Source organism: Neovison vison, chromosome 4, assembly GCF_020171115.1.
Source record: "Neovison vison isolate M4711 chromosome 4, ASM_NN_V1, whole genome shotgun sequence".
Classification (NCBI taxonomy): domain Eukaryota; kingdom Metazoa; phylum Chordata; class Mammalia; order Carnivora; family Mustelidae; genus Neogale; species Neogale vison.
Window position 1 is genome coordinate 180,474,776 of NC_058094.1, and position 23,202 is coordinate 180,497,977.

At 35.1% G+C, this 23,202-nt stretch overlaps 1 protein-coding gene across 3 annotated transcripts in view; it reads left to right on the plus strand.

Annotated features, from left to right (window-relative positions):
* The window catches only part of PALS2 (protein associated with LIN7 2, MAGUK p55 family member), a 112,470-nt gene that overhangs the window by 83,161 nt on the left and 6,107 nt on the right, over positions 1-23,202 (plus strand). For all 3 annotated transcript variants that reach the window (XM_044246236.1, XM_044246234.1, XM_044246235.1), the window contains 6 exons: positions 584-715; positions 2,507-2,606; positions 2,933-3,001; positions 4,537-4,698; positions 16,710-16,912; positions 17,938-18,066. In XM_044246236.1, coding sequence (XP_044102171.1) covers positions 584-715; positions 2,507-2,606; positions 2,933-3,001; positions 4,537-4,698; positions 16,710-16,912; positions 17,938-18,066 — 795 coding nt within the window. The remainder of the gene's footprint in view (positions 1-583; positions 716-2,506; positions 2,607-2,932; positions 3,002-4,536; positions 4,699-16,709; positions 16,913-17,937; positions 18,067-23,202) is intronic.

Here is a 23,202-nt window from a genome sequence, read left to right on the forward strand (position 1 = left end):
CCATACAAATTTTGGTCAGTGTAAATCTGTGATTATAAAACATACGTTACCAGTGATGAAAATTAGGTTTTTAATTTTTTTTTTTGAGCTACAAAGTATATTTCAGGTCTGACTTCAGCATCAATTTTCATTGTTTAATTTTGATTTCTGGGCTCTTTCAAAAAACAACCCCCCCCAAAAAAAAGTCTTGTTATATCTGAAATATATGCCTTAAATCAGCTGCATATATTGTTGCTGGATATTAATCAGAAAGTGTCATTTAATTGAACAAAAATTATGCAGAGTTAGAAAATCATGTGAAAAGATGGGGAGAAAGTATAAAAATGGTGGAGTAAAATGATTATCAAACAGTTGGTTTAAGATTAGACATTAATGTAGAAACGAAGTTTTAATTGTAGTACTAATATTTTCTTTTCTGATGCCAAATTATGCATAATAAATTGATTTTTATTTGAGTGGGACAAGGTCCTTATTTGAAGTACTAAATAAATTCTCAATTATAATTAACAATTTGAAAAAGATTTTAAAAATCTAGTGACAAATGATACATCCATACTACTTTAAATTGTGCTATGTGTTTTAGGTATTTGTGAAATGTCATTTTGATTATAATCCATACAATGATAATCTGATACCCTGCAAAGAAGCAGGATTGAAGTTTTCAAAAGGAGAAATTCTTCAAATTGTAAACAGAGAAGATCCAAACTGGTGGCAGGTTAGTATGCTTCTCATAATTTCCACAACTGCTTTTTTGTTTTAAATCTTAGATCTAGTCGATATTATTCAAGAAGAAGGTATTAGCATTTGTTCCAGTGGTTTTTCCTACCTGGACAGCTCCAGCTTCATGGCTGCTAATTTTGTGGACAGAAAAGAACAAATTGAGAGGGATTTTGTGAGTAGCTGTTAATAAATACAGAATTAACTAGCCTGTGGAGATACTCCATTGGTTTAGGGATTAAAATAGTTGGTTCTTCCACATGAGTGATTGTAATAAGATATAGTATTGGTCAAGAACAACTTGGGGTCATCCCTTCTCAGGGTTTATAGTTTTAACTAGAAGTCTTTTACTATGTGTGTAGTAGTGTCTTTCTCTCTTGTCTCCTCTCCCTCTATATACATTTATGGCAAAAAAAAAAACAAATTTCTTAAGCTCTTAAATTTGTTTCTCTACCTCTTCTCAGTTACTTAGAAATGAAAGTTTAGCTTATGATTAGTGTTAGTTGGTCTTGGATTAAAATATGCGTATATGGAAAGGGATTTTGTTATCACCATATTTTCCCCCACTTCATTTTCTAAAGATCTCTACGATCATGTTTTTTTCTTTCCCCTACTTTAGCTTTTAGAAATCTCTAGCAGCAGAATTAAGTCTGATTTTGTAATTGTTTACACTGTCCAATACCAACAGTATTCAGAGCTGGAGAAACTGACAAGTCAGAAAGTCTAAAATTCCCTAAACCATCAGAACAAGTGATTGAAAAGGAAGGTGTATGAGGAAAGGACCCAGGACCTAGCACTATAAACTCTAAATTAAATGGAGATACTAGTAACTCACATTAGCTCTGTTAAGTTATATTGATTGACTTCTAAGGGGGAATGAATAACAAGAGTGAAAATAGTCTTACTAATGTGTCCTTAAATTTAAATGAAGACGTTATTATATATAAGTGCATTATGCAGTGAGAGAACTAAAACGTAGGTAAGTTTAAAAGAATCCATGAGATCTAGACGTTTCCACTGAATTTCTTAGAACTCTCTTCAAAAAACTCTTTGTTTTCTTTATTGAACTTTTCCAGGAAATCTTTCTTTTCTACCCCTTTCTATGAATGTTGTCTCTTCGTTCTGCCCTCTCCTCCTGTCACCATTATTTCAGTCTCTTCTTGCATTTGGTGATCTGTTACTTTAATTCTGTTTTTTAGGATTTTAATGGCTAAAAATGATAACCAGATTTTTCAGTGCTAGTTGTTAATATAAAAAACCCTACCCTCGTGGGATAAGTCTCTAGCACACAGTTCTTTAGTCACTATTTTAAAGTAGCACTTTTTTGGATTTCAAAACTTAGTTTCTTGACAATAGATGTAGTTTTACCTATTTTAAACTTAGGATATTAAGATTCTATCTCTCTAGTAAGATTAAGGTTGATAGTAAGTACCTTATTAAGGGTGCTAATGAAATGTTCTTTTAACACATAAAATAGTATTTATCCTTTCTGTTCTCGGACTAACTTAACATTATGAATAAAAAGTTGCAGTAATTTAAAGATCCTCTATACCTTTGCATTTTAGTCCCAAAATTTTGATACCAGATGGCAGAGTGATTAGGTGTCAGTTGATTCCTTAATGCTAAAGTGTTTAAATATCTAAACTGACAATGCCATGGATTTAAATCTTAAGGTCAGTTTTGAAGAGCTAATGTGTTATATTTTTACTGACTATTGATTGTCCTCCTTATTAGAATATGGTCTTAAATTTTGGTCACTGAGAAATGCAATTCATTGATTTGATTCTAGGCTAGCCATGTAAAAGAGGGAGGAAGCGCTGGTCTCATTCCAAGCCAGTTCCTGGAAGAGAAGAGAAAGGCATTTGTGAGAAGAGACTGGGACAATTCAGGTGAGGAGCTCAACAGAGTGCAACAAGTAGTCCTTTGTGGTCACCTTTCTTTTCCTCTTTCATCCGAATCAGCAAAAGAATTTATTTAAAATATATTTGAAATTAATCCATCCCATCTACTTTATTGTATCTCTCTCAAAAGTAAACTTTTTGATCCCTGTGTGCCACCTGCTGGTATATAGTATCACAATTTAGTGGCTCAACTCACTTCTGCCCCCTTCTGCTTTGTAGGACACAACACTGGAAAGGTAATTCTCCCACCACAGGGCAGTTTTATCATATTCTGACATACTGTTTTAAGTTATATTTCTCTTTTGACCCTTCAGGACCTTTTTGTGGAACCATAAGTAGCAAAAAAAAGAAAAAGATGATGTATCTCACAACCAGAAATGCAGGTACGTTTTATTAAATACTTTCTGAACGATCCAAATGAGATAGCTTTATATCATTAATTAATGTGGCATAAACTCCAAATACATAATTTTAAATGAAAGTAATTCAGATTACTACCCGATTGTAAGGGGCTGTCACTTGAGCACATGGTAATATAATATGAAGATTGTTTTAATTTTTACATTATATGTCCTCATACTGTTACCAAGGTGTTTTCTTTATGAGTAAAATGGATTGGCTAGGATTTATTGTATTAACGAAGGAACAAACTTATTAAAACTATTTATTCAGAGAACTTTGATGGTAATTTATGTATCATTTCTTAAGAAATGCCTTTAGGAAGATACTAATAGAGTTATGATTAAGGGCAACTATATTCTGCCTTAACATTGTCCATGATACTTTTGGGAAAATAGTACTGGACCAAAAAGATCTTAGCCTGATCTAGTAGGATACTCTCTTAAATCTTTTAGATGTAAAGAAAGGTAAGTATGACAGCTACCATACTTATTCTTTTCAGTTCTAGAGGCTGATAGGCATGAAATGCAGCTCTTTGAATGAGAAGGCCTTCTGAAAGGAATTGACAATTTTAAAGTACTTTCTAGGCTTCAGAGCTGCCTCTATACCGGTTATAAACTAAATAGCACACTATAAGGGAAATAATACATAATAATAATAATAAGGAGAAAATAGACTCTCCCTTAATATTGGTTTAATCTTCTGTGGAGAAATTATGCAAAGAAGGAGTTGCTGTTAAGATAATAATCTAAGGAAGAAGTGTTATTACTGCAGATTAAGAGTTATAACCCTAATAACAGGTAATGTACTATTTCAAATCCACTCTGTCATTATTCATTAAGTATATGTCCTTACAGCTTTTTTGCAAAATAGAGAACTTGCAATTTTCTCATTGACAAGATTTAATTTTGGAATGTGTTTTGACTGAAAATAGTTTGGCTCCAACATTTTATACATAAATTCATAATCTTAAAATGTAATTATCAGTATATTTGTATGTATTTTATTTAATCATACTGGTATTTGCTGAGTCAACACACAGGATGTTTTCATTTATATGATTGGAAGGGCATACTCATTCTGTGGGACTTATTTAAGCAGCCACACTAGGTGTACTGACATCTTTTATGTCTGACACACACTAGTTGGCTGAATAAATTACTTAAGGTAATTTGCAGTTTGATTATATATATTAAAGGAACTACTTCTACTGAGAATTGATTTAAAAAAAAAGCCTAGATAGATGGATAGAATGTATGATAAAGATAAAGCACAGACATTTTTCTTGCTTAGACAAATTTTTAAGAGCAAATGGATAGCAGCAGATGTTTAAATCAAGATTAAAAAATAGTTTCTTGAACTTACCAAATTTATAAAAACGAATCTATAGTAAGTTAGTACAATTCAAGGGATATTTACCTGTCAGACAACCAAGCTCTTACTGAACAGAATTGGAGAGGTTTTTCATCCATCTAAAAATAATTGAGTATCACGATTCTCCATTTCCTTTTACATTTAGAATTTGATCGTCATGAAATCCAGATATATGAGGAAGTAGCCAAAATGCCTCCTTTCCAGAGAAAGACATTAGTATTGATAGGAGCCCAAGGTGTGGGACGAAGAAGCTTGAAAAACAGGTTCATAGTGTTGAATCCCACTAGATTTGGAACCACAGTGCCATGTAAGTTTTCTCTTCTTGCTGTTTAATTTGGCATCAAAGAGTAGGGTAGGGCAGATTATTATTTTTAATCCCAAATAATTTTTTATTATGCCAGTGGAAACGAACAAGTAGAAGATACTGAAAAACTCAGTGACTCTACAGCTGTCTTGAACAAGTGCTATAGCTCTGTTGGCTTGCTGCCCAGTGGCAGTTGCTTCTCCAAACTCTTTTGTACAGAAATGCTAGTTAAATGCAAGTGTTAGGAGTTGTGGCAAAATCAGCATTAACTTTGTATTTTCTTGTATAACTGATATTTATCTGAAAAAAAATTTTTTGTTGTTGTTGTTGTTGTTTTTACTCATTTTAGTGTAAAGAGAAGAGGGAAACCTGGATCCTCAGACACCCCCCGCGCCTCCCCCCCCACCGCCTGCCATCTAGTGTGGCCATCCCTTTGTGAATTTTGTGCATTCTCACTTGTACCTCTATCCTGCAAGGTCATTAACCTGATTTTTGATAGCACATCAACAGCAATTCATCTTCCTGAGCAGGCAGCATTAATTAAAGTCACAAAGCTTGACATATAAAATAAAAATAATACTGATGAGAAGTATAAAATTAAATAAGCCAAACATTCATTTTATAATCTTTGCATTCTTTCCCTATTGGCATATTGGCATATTCCCAATATTGGGAATATTAAGTAATGATATCAGAAGTGTGCTTGATAAGAATAGAACCACATCAAGGAGTTAGATGATGCCATAGACTTTTTTTAAGGACCAGTATACATTTGTCTTTGTTTTAGAAATATGTGGGAATTTACATACTCTCTCCCCTGAACAATGCAGGAGACAAGCCAGCATTGTCTTTATAATCTCTTTCTGTGCCTCAATTGCTGACCAAGCCCCCTTTGGATTAATAGTATTTCGTTAGGTATATTCATGCCATTAATCTGTTCTGAGTTCTTAGCCTAATGTCATTCCATCTCTTTTAGATGAATTTTAGAGTTTCTCTGCTTTCATCTAGTATGGTTTGAGGTTTAACTTTCAGTGAGTAATCTTATTGCTGAAATTCTTACGGATTTGTTAGGGGAGTAATAACCATGTGCTATTTGTAATCCCTTCAGTGTAAGGCCTTGGATTCCATTGTAGGCACTGTAAGTCACTAAATTCAGAAAAATACTGGCTAAATAGCTAAGAAAATAAAAACTTCGCTGTGACCAAAGTATTTCAAAGTATTTCGTATCTCATCTTTATCTAGTTAATACATGTACAGTACTTTAATCAAGGAGTTCTTAAAGATATGTAATAGAAAAATTAACTGCCTATATTGCTGTACCCCACCTGCTTACCAGAAATATTTGCTTTTTCATTTGCTTTTTCTGTTTATTTTAGAAGTCTTCCATATTTCTTAATAATGTCATCTTTCTGCAAATTCTTGCTTTATCCAGTGTAAGCTTGTCTGTTGACTTCCTGACTCTCTTCCCAATATAAAAATGTTTAGTTTTAGTTCATTGAATTTTACTTCCTTGAACAGCATCTTTCTCTCCTCCATCCAGCAATTGATGGAGTTCCTTTTCTTCCTGTCTTTAACTTTATTTTAAACCAAAGAGTTGTCCAGTAAGTCATGTTTATTTTCTTGGAGATCTCTGTCTCAGAACCATAGATCTTCCTGCTTCAGTGAGGACCAGCTGCCCCACTGTTAACATGGGCCCGTTTCCCTTTGTTGTTCTCCTGGGTTGACAGTAACTTGTTATGCTGGAATGTATCCTCTTGTAACTTCATAAGAAATAGTATATGAGATATAATTTATTTATCTTTGTATTTGAAGTTATATATTTTGTCATATATTTGATTGTTTAACCAAGAATAGAAATTCAAAATAGTAAAACTTAAAAGATGTTATTCTTAAATCCAGTTCTGTTGAGGTCAGTGCCTTTGTAATCTTTGTTCTTTCACATGTGACCTTATTTTTCTTTCACAGACATTCAGGATCTTTTGTTTGTTTCATTTGTTGTTTTTCAGTATTTTGAAATGTAATAATGATGTGCCTTCCTGTTCATCTTCTTTAATTCCTTGTGCTGATGATCAGTGGGCTCTTCAGACTAGAGATTCATGTCCCTCAATTCTGGAAAATTATTATTATTATTATTTTTAAAGATTTTATTTATTTATTTGACAGAGAGAGATCACAAGCAGGCAGAGAGGCAGGCAGAGAGAGAGGAGGAAGCAGGCTCCCGGCTGAGCAGAGAGCCTGATGCGGGGCTCGATCCCAGGACCCTGCAATCATGACCTGAGCCGAAGGCAGCGGCTTAACCCACTGAGCCACCCAGGCGCCCCGAAAATTATTATTTCTTGAATGATTTCTCTATGTTCTGTCTGTTTACTTTTTCTAGAATCTCTTTTGGCTGAATGTTGTGCATCCTGGAATCATCTCCTCAATGTCTTTCTCTATCAGTCATATTGTCTCTCCCTTTATCTTTTTATTTTACTCTTTAAAAGATTACCTTGAGTTCTTTATTTTCTCTTCCATCAGTGTTTTATCATGAGTAATCTTATTTTTCATTTTAGGATTTCCTGTTTGTTGAGGGCTGTATCTTAGGTATCTCTAAGAATAGTGAATAGTGTATTCTTTTTTTAGGTTTTTATCTATAGCTGAATTACCTTTGTTTTCTGCTGGATTACTTTTTCTGTTTATGGTATGATTGTGTGTGTTTTCCCTTTTATGCTGGAGGATTTTTTCTTTTATGCACTGATCCTGGACTGTACACCCTGCTTAAGTTAAAACTGGTTGGAAGCTCCATGTACTTGAGCAGGTCTTGGCAACTGGCTGAGCTTTATTTTGTGAAATGGGCAAGGAGACAGCCGTTTTGTTGGAGGAGCCAAAAAGTTGGCATAAAATATTTCTGGGCCAGGGATGCCTGGGTGGCTCAATTGTTTAAGCATCTGCCTTCAGCTCAGGTCATGATCCGAGGGTCTTGGGAATCCAGTCCCACATCAGGCTCCTCGCTGAATGAGGAGCCTGCTTCTCCTTCTGCTTGTGCTCTGTCTCTCTCTCTCTCTGTCTGTTTCAAAAAAAACAAAAAACAAAAACCTTAAAAAAATATTTTGGGGAGGAGTTATTTAATTTTCCAGAGAAGAGTTTTCAGGTATCCTCCCCTACTGAGACTGTTCTCTAACAAGATGAAGAGGGAGAAGGTATAGATTAACCTGCTCCATATGCATAATTACACCACCAACTTCAGTTTTTAGTTCCTTGCTTCAAAGTCCTTAATCTCTTCAGTGTTCTGGAGATAAAGTAGTCCTCTCATCCATAACTCTCTAACACTTTATTCTTCCTTAATTTCTTTCAGTAGTATTTGTAGTTTTCAGTGTACAAGTTGTATTTTTTTAATCAAATTTATTCTTAAGTATTCTAATTTTCCTAATTTTCTTTTCAGATTGTTCATTACAAATGTATAGAAATAGACCTGATTTATTTTTTTTAAAAGATTTTTCATTTTATTATTTGAGAGAGAGAGAGAAACAGAAGGCAAGAGAGAGCATGAGTGGGGAGGGGAGAAAGAAGCAGGCTCCCCACTGAGCAGGGAGCCTGAAGCAGGGCTCCATCCCAGGACCGGAGCCGAAGGCAGATGCTTAACCAACTGAGCCACCCAAGTGCCCCCAAATACACCAGATTTTTGTGCATTAATCTTGTATCCTTGTAATCTTGTAACCTTGCTGAACTCATGTATTATAATTTTTTTGTAAATTTCTCAGGATTTTCTATACACAAGATCATGTTATCTGCAAGTAGAGGCAGTTTTCCTTATTCCTTTAAACTGGGTGCCATTTATTTTCTTGTCTAATTGCCCTGATTAGAACCTCCAGTGCAGTGTGAAAGTGGCAAAAGTGGACATCCTTGTCTAGTTCATGATCTTAGAGGGATACTATTCAGTCTTTCATCACTAAGTTTGATGTTAACTGTGGGTTTTTTGTAGATAACTTTGATCAGGTTAGAGAAATTCTCTTCTATTCCTAGTTCACTGACTTATCATGAGAAGGTATTATATTTTTCCAGATGTTTTTCCTTTATTGAAATCATGGCATGATTTTTGTTTTTTTTTCTTTTACATTAATTGTGTTCCTCTGGTAAATCCCATTTAGCCATGGTGTATGATCCTCATTTTTGCTTATAGAATCAGTGTGCTAGTATTTTGTTGAGTATTTATGCAGCTATATTCATAAGAGATACTGGCCCATAGATTGCATTTCTTATCATGTTAATCATGTTGATAATCATGGTAATACCAGACTCATACATTGAATTGGGACGTGTTCCTTTCACCTCTATTTCTTTTAGAAGAGTTCGTAAAGGATTGATGTTAGTTCTCCTTTAAGTGTTTCATAGCGTTTACTCTTGAAGACATTCAGTCCTGGTGTATTTTGTAGGAGGTTTTGATTACTGATTCAGTCTTATTATTTATTATAAGTCTGCTGAGGCTTTCTGTTTCTTTTTAATGGGTTTCAGAATTTTTGCAGCACCCATGGTAATATCCCTGCTTTTATTTCTGATTTTAGTAATTCAGGTCCTCTCTCCTTGGTCAGTCTCCCTAAAGATTTGTCAATTTTGATGTTTTTTCAAAAAAAACAGCATTTGCTTTTGTTGATTTTCTATATTGGTTTTCTATTCTCTGTTTAATTAATTTCTTTTATAGTCCTTATTTTTTCTTTCTTTTTCTGGGTGTAGGGTGCTATTTTTGCATTTTCTTTAGGTGGAATGTTAGGTTATTGGATTGAGATTTTCATTCCTTTTTTTTTTTCCTTAAGATTTTATTTATTTATTTGAGAGAGAGAATGAAAGAGAGCATGAGAGGGGAGAAGGTCAGAGAGAGAAGCAGACTCCCCACTGAGCAGGGAGCCTGATGCGGGACCCAGTTGCTGGACTCTGGGATCATGACCTGAGCCAAAGGTAGTCGCTTAACCAACTGAGCCACCCAGGAGCCCGAGATCTTCATTCTTAATAGGAATTTGCAGCTATAAAGTTCTCTAGAAGCAACTATTTTAGCTACATTTTATAACTTTCGGTATTGTGTCTTCGTTTTCATTCATCTCGAAAACTTTTCTAATTACATTTGTGATTTCCTTTTTGACCCATTGGTTGTTCAGGAGCATATTGTTTGATTTCCACATATTTTTTTGCATTTCCCAAATTTCTTCTGTTACTGACTTCCAGTTCATTCCATTGTGGTCAGAGAACACTGTATGATTTTACCTTTTTAAAACTCATTGATGGGGCACCTAGGTGGCTCAGTCAGTTAAACGGCTGCCTTCAGCTCAGGTCATGATCCCAGAATCCTGGGATTGAGTCCCCTATCGGGCTCCCTGCTCAGTGGAGAACCTGCTTTTCCCTCTCCCCTGCCTGCCACTCTGCCTACTTTTGCTCTCTCTGTGTCAAATAAATAAATAAAATCTTTTAAAAATTAATAAACAAATAAAACTCATTGAAACTTGCTTTGTAACATCAGGTATGGTCCATTTGGGAGAATGTTCCAGGTATACTTGGGAAGGATGTGTATTATGGTATCATTGGGTAGAGTCTTCTACAAATGTCTTTTAGGTCTAGTTGGTTTATAGTATTGTTCAAGCCTTTTATTTCCTTGTTGATCTCCTATCTATTTGTTCTATCCATTATTTCAAAGTGTGGTATTGAAGTTTTTGTTGATTTATTTATTTCTCCCTTAATTCTGTCAGTTTTTGCAGCATGTGTTTTGAGAACTCTGTTGTTAAATCCATATATGTTTGTATTTTTTAGTCTTTTTGATGGATTGACACTTTCATCATTATAAAATGTCCTATGTCTCTAGTAAAATTTTTGTCTTTAAGTTTACTTTATGTGATCTATGTATAGACACTCCAGGTCTGTTTGTATGGGATATTTTTTAGACCTTTTACTTTCAGCCTACTGATGTCTTTGAATCTAAAGTGTGTCTTTTGGGGATAGCCATATTGTTGGGTCATGGTTTTTTGTTTAAATCCATTTTGCCAGTCTCTGCCTTTTAATTGGAGTATTTTATCCACTTAATGTAAATGTCCCTCATCATGGGTTTACCTGGTTGTTTCCCCATGATTAGGTTCAGGTCATGCATTATTAGAAAAGATAAATCATGCTTTATCCTTCTCTGAACATTACATAGTAGGTCCGTCTTGTCAAATTATCCCATTACTGATGAATTTAACTTTGATTACTGATTTAGGTCATATCTGATAGATTTCTTCACTGTAAAGGGTAATTTCTTCCATTTGTCATTAATAAGTCATTTGTTCAAAGATACTTTGAAACTGTGTAATTATTCTCCTCAACAAACTTTTACTCAATTTTTTTAGCATCCATCAATAATTCATTAATTTAAAATCTTTTCCTGAATTTGGGGTAACAGCTACCAGGCCACTAAAATCCTTTCTTACATTGTTTGAATACACATTCATTTCTTAGTGTCCTTGCAGTTAGCTATTTTGACTAATTGGTTTCTGGCAAGTATATAACTAAGTGGTTTGTTGGACGGCTGAGCTCTTTGGGAGTACAAACAGGAAAGAGCTTCATTTTCATCTAACCACTGACTTCATCCATGCTCTGTCACATTTTCTTTCTCTCTACTTTCCCTCCTCCCCTTAGAAGATTCCGTAACTTTGTAGTCACTTTCAAAACGTATAAGAACTGTGTCATTTTGCTTAAATAAAACCCTATTTTGGGGTGTTTTAAAAAAGGCTACTCCAATTCAAAACTTCAGTGTTACATCCAATTCACTGTTTCTCCCTTCCTCACAGCTCATTTCTGATCCTTGGCTTGAGACCTATATTCTGAGGTGAACAGTATAGTTTGTTTTATTACTCTGCCTTCACATCCTGCTCTGCTACTTCTGGTTTTCAGGATCAGGACAGGAAGAAGTGGGGACCAAAGGCTGTCATGTAAAATTTTGCCTTGTGGAGACGAGAGTTCTTTTTGTCACAAATGGCCAAATACTGTCTTTTCCTTAAGGCCTCTTGGTAGGTTCTTTGGAGACTTCCATACTTTGCCATTCCCTGCCCAGGATAGTATGATCTCCGGCTGTCCCCTTGAGACTAATGCCGAGCCCATACTTAATATTCTCTTTTGCTTCATTCTCTACCCTTCATTCTGCCTTTCTGTGCAGGATACCTTCAGTACAGTTCAGCCACTCTATCTTTTGAATACACAAACACAGACACACACTCTCACACACACATACCCCACAGGAAACTCATTCTTGCTTTGTCAAACAGTGAGAGTACAAATCACCCCACTGTTACAGTATGTCATCATGGGTTTTCAGAATTCATCAGGGAGAATCATTTTACCATGGGGTAAAGGAGAAGAAAATAAAGCATTCTGCCCTGAACCTACAATTCATAACCTCAGCGACTCCTTTCTGAGTATATATAATAAGATAGAGATAGGTGGACAGATATTCCTAGGACCAAGTTGGCCACTTTTTAGTAAACTCTGAAAGAGGAAGCTATACATCCTTGGCATTTTAGCTTCTACTTGGGACTTGAGGGATACCATGAGATTGCAAAAAGGAAAAAAGAAAACACACCTTATTCAGTGTTCTATTTATTAATACAATGAACACAGTTAAAATAACTTCTAATTATGGAATTATGACCATATTATTCATATAAAAATTTCCATACTTTTTCTCCTACTTAACACACTGGTCTTTCTTTTCTTCACATTCCTCAAACTTATCATTCATACCCTTTGTTCTTGTTGGTCCCTCAGCATGAAACACTCTGCCTCCCAGATCTTCAGATTCTTAAATTTTTCTTTTTATTCGGATATCACTTTCTCATAGGACATTACTAACGTAGCCTCCCCAGTACCTAGTGGTTATGTTTTAGCACTTAAATTCTTATTTTTTGACTATTCACCCATCTCTACATTCAAGAATATGTCCCACGAGAACAGAGAGCTGCTCTGTCTTTTGTACTTCTGTAGACTCAGAATCTAGAATAGAGTCTAGCACATAGGATATACCCAAGACATATTTGATGAATAAATGAATGAACATTGTAATATGAACCTTTTCCTCACAAGTTATTGTCATTATATGTTTTTATGTAAATATTAACCCTACAACAACAATAAAACAAGCAACCCGATTCAGAAATGAGCAAAGAACTTGAATAGACATTTCTCCAAAGACTATCTACAATGGCCGATAAGTACATGAAAGGATGCTGAACATCACTAATCATTAGGGACTTGCAAATCAAAACTCCAGTGATATACCACTTCATACCCATTAGGAGATGGTATTACGCATTAAAAAAAAAAAGATAATAACAAGTACTGGGAAAGATGTAGCGATATTAGAACACTTGTATATTACTGATGGGAATGTAAAATGGTGTATACTTCTGTAGAAAACGGTATAACAGTTCCTCCAAAAAATAAACAAAGCATTGCATATGATCTAGTAATTCAACTTATAGGTATATACCTAAAAGAATTAAAAGCAGAGACTGAGATATTTGTACATGAATATTCATAGCATTATTTACAATAGCCAAAAAGATAGAAATCATTCAAATGTCCATCAGTGCATAAATGGGGAAACTTACTTATATGTACAGGCAATGGAATATTATCCAACCTTAAAAAAGAATAAAATTTCTATCCATACTGTAATATGGATGAACCTTGAGAACATTATGCTGAATGAAATAAACTAGACACAAAAGACAGATATTGTACAATTCCATTTATATGAGGTACCTACAATCATAAAATTCATAGAGACAGAAAGTGGAGTAGTGGTTACCAGGGCCTAGGAGAGAGTGTTTAATGGAAGTCAGTGTTTAATGGACACAGATTTCAGTTTGAGATGATGAAAAGGTTTGGAAATAGTAGTGATGTTACACAGCAGTATGAATGTACTTAATGCCACTGAATTGTGTACTTAGAAATAATTAAAATGATCAATTTTATATATATTTTACCATGACAAACCTAAAAAAAATTAATAACTTCTTAATATTCCAGTGTGTAAGTATAGTGTTATTGCCTATGTATATAGTTTAGTTATGTTTGTTATAAGAGGTGATAGAGTGTGTATATATATAAATCTCAAATATAATATTATTAGATCAAAAAATATATATAGATGTTTCAACTTCTTGATTTCTTGGTGTCAAATTAATTTCTGGAAAGATGCTGTTTTGCCTTTCAACAGTAAATAAATATTTTAGTAAGGATTCAAATCTAAATTTTTATATAGAAATTTTAGGTATACCCATACATCAGGGTAACTCTCACTTCTTCATATAATGTAGGTGTGTTTTACTTCTCTTTAAAACATTCTCATTTAAATAGCATCTAGCTTTTTTTTTTTATGTCACAGAATGCATCACAAAAAAGAAACACTGCAAAAGTGTGACAAGTTTGCCTAATTCCTGATATATAGTATTGTGCTGCATATTGTCAGATGGTATGGATAAGGAAGTCTCATAGGGAAGGTTGTAAATGCTGGCATTGTATTAAGTTGATTTTTCTTGGGTCGCCTAGGTGGCTCAGTTGGTTAACCATATGCCTTCAGCTCGGGTCTTCATCCAGTGGTCCTGGGATCCAGCCCCGAGTCTGGCTCCCTGCTCAATGGGGAGCCTGCTTCTCCCTCTCTCTTTGCCTCTCTCCCCTGCTTGTGCTCTCTCTTGCTCTTTCTCTCTCTCAAATAAATAAATCTTAGAAGAAATAGATTTTTCCTTATATATTATTAAATGATCTAAAATAAAAAAAATTATTCATCCAGGGGGAATAGGCTACCTTAGGAATCAAGTTTGCTTTTTAACATTGACATCCTGAGTTTAATTAACAGAAAAATGTTACTTTGTTGTTTCCTCATCATTTGAAGAGCTATAAAAATTTAGAATTTTGCCATAGTGATTACATTCTAAGAAATCACATTGTTTGCTTAGCATATAAGCCTAAGAAGTGAGTTGTAAGTGAAGCCACCCCATTCTAATTTCTCTGTACAAAGAATGGAAAGGGACTTAAATATGTAGCAGTATAGTTGTTGGGTTTTGATTTTTGTTTTGAGTTTTCATTTGAAAATGAGATTATGGTTAAAATTCACTTGTAAATTAGGGGGGCCTGGGTGGTTTAATCAGTTTGTTAAGCATCTGACTCTCGATTTCACTCAGGTCATGATCTCTGGGTTGTGGGATTAAGCCTTGCATGGAACTCTGCCCTCAGCACTGCTTAAGTCTGCTTAAGATTCTCTCTCTCCTCTGCCCCTCCCCCTGTTCATATTCATGATTGCTCTCCCTCTCTCTAAATTGATAAATAAAATCTTTTAAATTTTTTTGCTTGTAAACTAAAAACATTTGCCAAGAATTAAGATTCCCTCAACATGGAGGTGGTACTGGGGCTAATATGTGTGCTTTATACATATTTTTTCAAGCAGCACATTCCCATATATGGTTTCACTATAGACCTTCACCAAAAAACTGTACTCTTTCAAAATTATATTCACAGATATTGAGCCAAGTCCTAGTATGCATTTATTTGGGAAGTTTAAAATTGCCTTAGACATTTTATCATACCACCTTTGCTGAATAATTCCTGAAACCTTGGATACTACACATTTTTTAATATGAAAAGGCATCATAGCATCTTGCAGGTCTTTGAGTTACTTTATAAATGCTCTCCACAGTTGTCTGGGATGATCACCCTAAAGACTGAGCTACAGAACAATAGGAGAAGAAAGGGAGTCCTATTGTGCCTAATGATCTCATTTATGAACTAGACCCTTATTATTGAGCTTGAATTTCAAGTTCATTCTGTTCTTATAAAAATTTTCTTGATGTGCTATACTTATTACACAGTCAAAATAGTGTCAACTCTTGATTTGGATTACTTCTTAATTGCATGTGCCTAATGATTTCATCAGATATTCTGCATGTCTAAGTATTTGATCAGATACAAAGATCTAGCCAAAATCAGGTTAAGGCTAGACTGTAGAATAACAGACACACACACAAATTACTTTCCTTCTTCCAAGCTAGTGTTAACAAATTGGAAGGGAGTATCTAACTGCATCTTTGCAACAGTAAGAAAGAGAATTTCCATTTCTATGCTAGCCCAAGTTGCAAAGGAACTGTGTATCTCGGAAGTACTCAGAACTCTGTCAGACAAAAACAATCTTCTAAATTTTGACTTGCTCTGTTTACTGTTATTCTCTCAGAAAAAAAAACACTTTAGAGTAGAGGAAGTTAATAGACCACAGTAGCATCAAGTGTGGCTAGATCCACCACCAAGCTGCAGAACAGAATAGTTAACATTTCAGAATATGAGTAAGCAGGAGGCCAGAAGAAGGTGTGGTGTTAGGGTGAGAAGGATAGATAATTGGTGGGTAAAACTGTGCTTCAGAAGATTGATAATACCAACTAAAAATAGAATTTGCTCACTTGTTGTGTGCTCTATTAGGAAGTGTTCAAGTGTATATACCTTTTAAGGGGGATGTGGTGGCAACTGGAAAAGATATTCACTTATAATATACCTCACACTTAGTAGGACTCATCATAATTAAGAATTTAAATTTAGGACACTGTCTATGTAACTATATTTACTGTATGTAAATGTAAATATAATATAAAACTGACTTTATAAAGCATATTTTTTAAAATATAAATTGTGTATTGGGGACTACCTCTTAAAATATTCCTATAGGTCAAGAGTCAGCAAACTTTTTAATTCAAGGCCACAGAATAAATATTAGGCTTTGTGGGCCATCTGGTCTGTGGCACAACTACTACACTATGGTAACATGAATGAAACCAGGGATGATAAAACAAATGTGCCATTGCTGTGGTCTAATAGTACTTAGTTTTTCAAAGTAAGAAGCAAATGAAATTTGGCCATAGGTCATAATTTGCCAACCCCAAACTAAATGGAAAAATCTTAAGCTACCCTGTGCATTTTAGTCTCAATTTTAATACCCTGTGTTCTCTTTGTATAAATTCTCAACATTATTTTAGTTACTTCACGGAAACCAAGGGAAGATGAAAAAGATGGTCAAGCATATAAATTTGTGTCACGGTCTGAGATGGAAGCAGATATCAAAGCTGGAAAATATTTGGAACATGGGGAATATGAAGGAAATCTCTATGGAACCAAAATTGATTCTATTCTTGAAGTTGTCCAAACTGGACGAACTTGTATTTTGGATGTCAACCCACAAGTAAGCTGCACAGATTCCAAAACTGTTTTTAAAATTTTAATCCTGTGTAGTTTTGTTTGGTTTTATTTTCATATTGTGAGGGTATCTCTTTCTATTACCTGTTTATGCGTCTGCAGCTAGTTAAATAAATCTCTGATCATTAATTAACTGGCAGAGGTTTGGATAGCAATACAACTTCATAGAAGTTTAGTATTTACTTACTTGCTCAAGTAACATATAAATGCATGTGTTAGGAAATACTGATTTTAAAATTTCAACAAGATGCAACATAATAATGTCTCACCCCTTCTCAGCAGACACACACACACACACCATTCTCTTCTTCTCATTTCTTCTCTCTCAGTCACCCCTTCTCATTCCTCCACACTCAATCCAACTTAACTTCCCTACTCAGAGATAACTATTAATAGTTTGATATATATCTTTGTCATTTGAGTATGCCTTAAATACAGATATATACCTATATAGTTTTTATTAGATTTTTTATGTTTTCTATTTTTCTTTTTTACATAAATAGGAAAATTCTATATAGATTCTTTAGCTTTTTTCCCATTAAACAGTATCTCTTGAAGATCTTTTCATGTCAGTTTTGTAGAGCTTTTTAGTTCTTTGTAACTGCTACATAGTGTTTCACAGTACAAATGTAGATTAATTTATATAACCATTCTCAATAAACATTGAGATTATTTCTGCTCTTTCAATATTAACAGAATTGTACAAATAACATAGAAAGCATTTACATCATTCTTGATAATTTTTGGATCATTAAGTTTAATACTTTCCTTTGTTCAAGAGGATTAAAGGGTAGTATGACTGAGGTCAGAACATGGTTAATGGATCACTGTTTTAGAAACATTCTGTATAGAACCGAAAGGATAGAAGGTGGCAAGTATTAAATTACATCCTTCATCCTTAGTGAGAGGGCAGATAGATTTTGAATAGTTAGCATTTATTATAAATTAAAGGGTAACATAATTTAAATTCTATTTCCATATAAATTGGTTTGTAATTTTTCTTCTACACAGGCCCTGAAAGTTCTGAGGACATCCGAGTTCATGCCCTATGTTGTATTTATTGCTGCTCCAGAACTAGAGACATTACGTGCCATGCACAAGGCAGTGGTGGATGCTGGTATCACTACTAAGCTTTTGACGGTGAGCAGTTCTTTTCAAGCTAACAATATTATTTCACTCCTAAGATTTTTTTCTTTTTTCTTTTGGGCATGTTGAATTCTAATCATATTTATGAAATAAATATACCATATGATACATTGCAGAATAAAAATCCATTCGTGAGATGTAGCTAGGATTTGGAACACATGGCTTTTACTTAAAAATCATTGTTCACTTTATTTTAAAACACGAGTTTAGGGATGCCTGGGTGGCTCAGTCCGTTAAGCATCTGCCTTTGGCTCAGGTCATATTCTTAGGGTCCTGAAATCAAGCACCGTATCAGGGTCTCTGCTCAGCAGGGAGTGCTCTCCCTCTCCCTCTCTCTCTCTCTCTCTCGAATAAATAAAAATCTTAAAAACACACACACAAGTTTATGCCCCCTATACAAATGAAAGGGAGCAATATTAAAATATGCATATTAATCCACCTCTCATTTTACCAGTGAGGAAATTGGGCTCCAAGACCAATAACAAGTATATTCATCATAAGGTTTACTACTGGTAGGTAGTTCTGACTTTTATTTTCTGTTAAATTTTCTTTTGTTCTGCCTTTCTCTTTTCATATTACTAGAAATTCAGAGTATATACAAAAGAGGAAAAAAATGAGCTCCCATATCCCCATCACCTATGTTCAATAATGTGTGGCCATTTCTATTTCCCTTAGCCCTCTCTCACTTCCTCCCTAACATGAATTATGTTAAAGCAAATCTTTGATATGTCAACCATAAATACTTCACTATCTATCTCTAAAAGATAAAGACTTTTAAAACCTCATAGTGTTAATCCTCTTTCTTCTTTTTCAGTTTTCTCCATGTCTCTACTTAACTTTTTGAATATCTGAAACATAGCTGTAATAGGTGCTCTCATGTCATCACATACTAATTCTGACATTTGTGTTCTGAATCAGTTTTGGCTTGAATGACTTCTCTCCACACTGGCCATATTTTCTGCTTCTCTTCCTAGTAATGTTTTTTTTGGATGCCAGACATTGTGAGCTTCGTTCTAGGATGTACTTGTTTAGAAACAGTTTGTTCCTTTCAGGTATTGCTTTTAAATATGTGTTAGGTAAGACCAGAACAATTCTTAATCTGGGGGCAATTATTCTCCACTCCTGAGGCAAGACCATTTGAGGACTCTTCCAAATGGCCTGGTGAGAAGAGGTCCTGTTCTGACTCCAGCTGAACACGTCTCACTTTTTTCTGGTGGTTCTTTCGTGGTCTCAGGTACATGTACACTGCCCTGATTGGTATACAGCTATATGCTGGAAGAGGGGACCATTTGCTAGTGTCTGAATTTCTCTCTTCATGCTGCTTTCTGTTCAGGAATTCTGTCCTGTGAACTCTTGCCACCTTGGTCTCTGGGCTCTGTCCAGCTCAGAGCTCAGCTCTGTCCCAACTCGGAATGTTATATAGGCTCCTTCTGGGCTCTACCTTGTATATTGTGGCCTAGAAGGTCTTTCAAGACAATAAACTGGGGTTAATAAGTAGGGCTCACTTCATTTGTTTCCTGTTTCTCTGAGATAAATTGGCTTATGTTTTTGCCTCATGCATAAAGTCTTAAAAGCTGTTGTTCCATATATTTTCTGTTTTCATTGTCAGGTAGGAGGGTTAGTCCGATATCTGTTAGTACATCTTAGCTGGAAGCAGACATCCCTTTACTTTTTCTAATCTGTAAATTCTCCCTACCTCTCCTTCTTGGAACCTTCTAATTTAGTTGTTAAAAAAAATGGGATAGGGTACCTGGGTGGCTCAGTTGGTTAAGCATTCAACTCTTGATTTGGGCTTAGTTCATGATCTTGGGTTTGTGAGACCAAGCTTTTGCTGTAATCGAAATAACAACAACAAAACAAAAAAACAAAAAAGTTGGGTCAGTTAACCTATAGAGTGCTTCAAAGTCTAGATCTTGCCAATTTTGTCCCCATGGTGTCATTTCCCTCTATTCCCTGTGAACTGATAGAAGCTTGAACAGGTATAGGTTTGCTTATTTTCCCCAAAAATAATTAATAACTGATACATCTTGCCTTGGTACATTATGAGGCATATGAAAGGCTCTCTTTTTGTGAGATGATTAATCAGAGGGTTCAGATGTTGTGAACCTGATCTGTAAAGTTCTCTAGTAGCTTTTTACCTAATGATTTTGGCAAGTTTTATTCATCTTTGCCTGGATCACATATTTCTTAGAGATTGTAAAATGATAACACCAAAGAGTTTGTCATTCTTTCTGAATTTATAAACTGGAGTTCTAAGAAATAACTTTTCTTTATCAACTAGTTGATTACTCTGAAGTAGAGTTCATATAGGAAGGTCAGAGTATATGCTAATACTTCGATGGATCAGTTTTCAGAATAATGGGTTTGTTCTGAGAGCCCCTAGAAGCAACAGGTGATCAAATAAGGTTCATTTTCTTTGTTTTTTAGTTTCATTATGAGCACCTGATGTGAGTTTTTGATGTGGTTACTCTATTATGGTTATTCCTTTTTTTTTTTTTAAAGATTTTTAAAATTTATTTATTTATTTTTCCAATTTATTTATTTTCAGAAAAACCGTATTCATTATTTTTTTCACCACACCCAGTGCTCCATGCAAGTTGTGCCCTCTATAATACCCACCACCTGGTACCCCAACCTCCCACCCCCCCGCCACTTCAAACCCCTCAGATTGTTTTTCAGAGTCCATAGTCTCTCATGGTTCACCTCCCTTTCGAATTTACCCAAAAGCACATACCCTCCCCAATGTCCCTAACCCTACCCTCCTTCTCCCAACCCCCCTCCCCCCAGCAACCCACAGTTTGTTTCGTGAGATTAAGAGTCACTTATGGGGGCGCCTGGGTGGCTCAGTGGGTTAAGCCGCTGCCTTTGGTTCAGGTCATGATCTCAGGGTCCTGGGATCGAGTCCCGCATCGGGCTCTCTGCTCAGCAGGGAGCCTGCTTCCCTCTCTCTCTCTGCCTGCCTCTTTGTCTACTGTGATCTCTCTCTGTCAAATAAATAAATAAAATCTTTAAAAAGAGTCACTTATGGTTTGTTTCCCTCCCTATCCCATCTTGTTTCATGGATTCTTCTCCTACCCACTTAAGCCCCCATGTTGCATCACCACTTCCTCATATCAGGGAGATCATGGTTATTCTTATTGATGCTCAAATTGTCCCATCTTTGACCAGTAGGAGCTTATTCAAGTTGGCCCTTGAGAACTTTTAGTCTCAGCTTCCTTACTATCTAGTATGACAGATGTTCCAGGTTCCTCTTGGACATTTTCTGTTCTAGGCCGGGTATGAGCTGTTTCTTCAAGAAGCTCTGGTTCCTTTTAGAGTAGATGGTATTTTAAGACCATAATACTTAGGGGTGCTTATTGTCACAAGATTGATCCTTGTTTCTAGCTCTCAGGTAGAGTTAGGATATGTTTTTCTATTGTATTTCTGAAGGAAACCATTTCATGAATTCATACTGCTATTTCCCATTCAAATTCAGAATTACAGGGTTTTTAGTTAACCTCTTTTAGCTTATTTCCATTCTAAGTACTGAGTATCCCAGTTCTCAAAAACACTGGGAATGTTAGACTTAAAATATGATGTAATTGTTCATTCGCTTTATCCCATAGTACACACACAACAGTCTGAGAATAAGTACACCAACACTACCAGGTGTGATTACCATGAACTAGTTTTTTGGTGGGTTGTTTTGTTTTGGTTTTTTGTCCTTAACGTTTATCTCATTATGTATATGCAGTCAAATTGCTGTGTTTTAAAGTCTCTTGGACTACTTCATCTCTGATAATTAGTTACAACTCTTTTTGGTGTTTAAATTAGCTTATGTTTAGCTTGTGGGAATATTCAGCTTGTCTTCTGAGTGTTTTTTAACACAACCACACTAATCTTTGATGACTCTTTTCTTCCTAGCTAGATAAGCTGTTCCTGGTTTTCTTACACATTTCTTAGCCCAGACCTGGAGCCAGCCATCCAAACAACATGGTTCCTTTTAGTGGAAAATGGTATTTAGAGGCAATGTAGGTGCTGAAGTTGTGTGCTCAACTTAGTTGCTCATTGTTTCCAGGCTTTTTGGTGGCCAGATATAGGAAATACATTTTTCTTTTTTAGAAAGCACACATCAGGGGCGCCTGGGTGGCTCAGTGGGTTAAAGCCTCTGCCTTCGGCTCGGGTCATGATCCCAGGGTCCAGGGATTGAGCCCCGCATTGGGCTCTCTGCTCAGCGGGAGCCTGCTTCCTCCTCTCTCTCTCTCTGCCTACTTGTGATCTCTGTCAAATAAATAAATAAAATCTTAAAAAAAAAATTAAAAAAAGAAAGCACACATCATTTGTTCAGTTTGATAATTCTAATTTAAACTTTCCATTATTTTACTTAACTTCTTTGACTCTATGTTTGTATTTTTTTCTTATGCTGAAAATCTTGGTTCTTGATGACATTAAAGTAATTTCTTACTTCACATATATAAATTAAGAACCCACTCTATATAATTTCTGAGTACAGTATCAACACTGATATCAACGGTATGATTATTGAAAACTCTTAAGTTTCAGACTTTTAAAAAATTGTTCCTAAGATATGTACCACTGGGTATTATTTTAAAGTCAGTGAAATAATTCCTTTCTGCGTGGTTAAACCATTAACTTGAAACACAGGTCTGTTTCATTTTTCTTTTGATTTTTAAGTATTGTTCTTTTTTTATTTGAATTTAATTTTGTATAATTCTATACATTTCATAGTTCTAAAGTAAATCTTAACAGGAAAATCTAGCTTTTCTCTGTCTGCTCCATTCCCACCTACGTAGGTCGTCATTTTCAAAAAAAGCAAGTATGTATGTGTACCTTCCCTCTCTCATTTCTTACATAAAAAGTAACCTGTTATATTCAGAAGTCTGCCTACATTTTCCACTTATCAGTATATTTAAGATTCGCTATGGCCATATATAGAGATTCTTTATTCTTTTTTCTATCTGAATGGTGTACTCCACTATTGTTGTAAAAAAAAAAAAAAAAAATGAAGCAGATTGCTAATGACTGTAATAGTAAAGAATGGTTTCCAAGTTGAACTGAGGCTATTTGCACATCTATCACAAAAGATATTTTAGTTGTTTCAAATTGATTTAGAGATGTCAGTGAAAATAT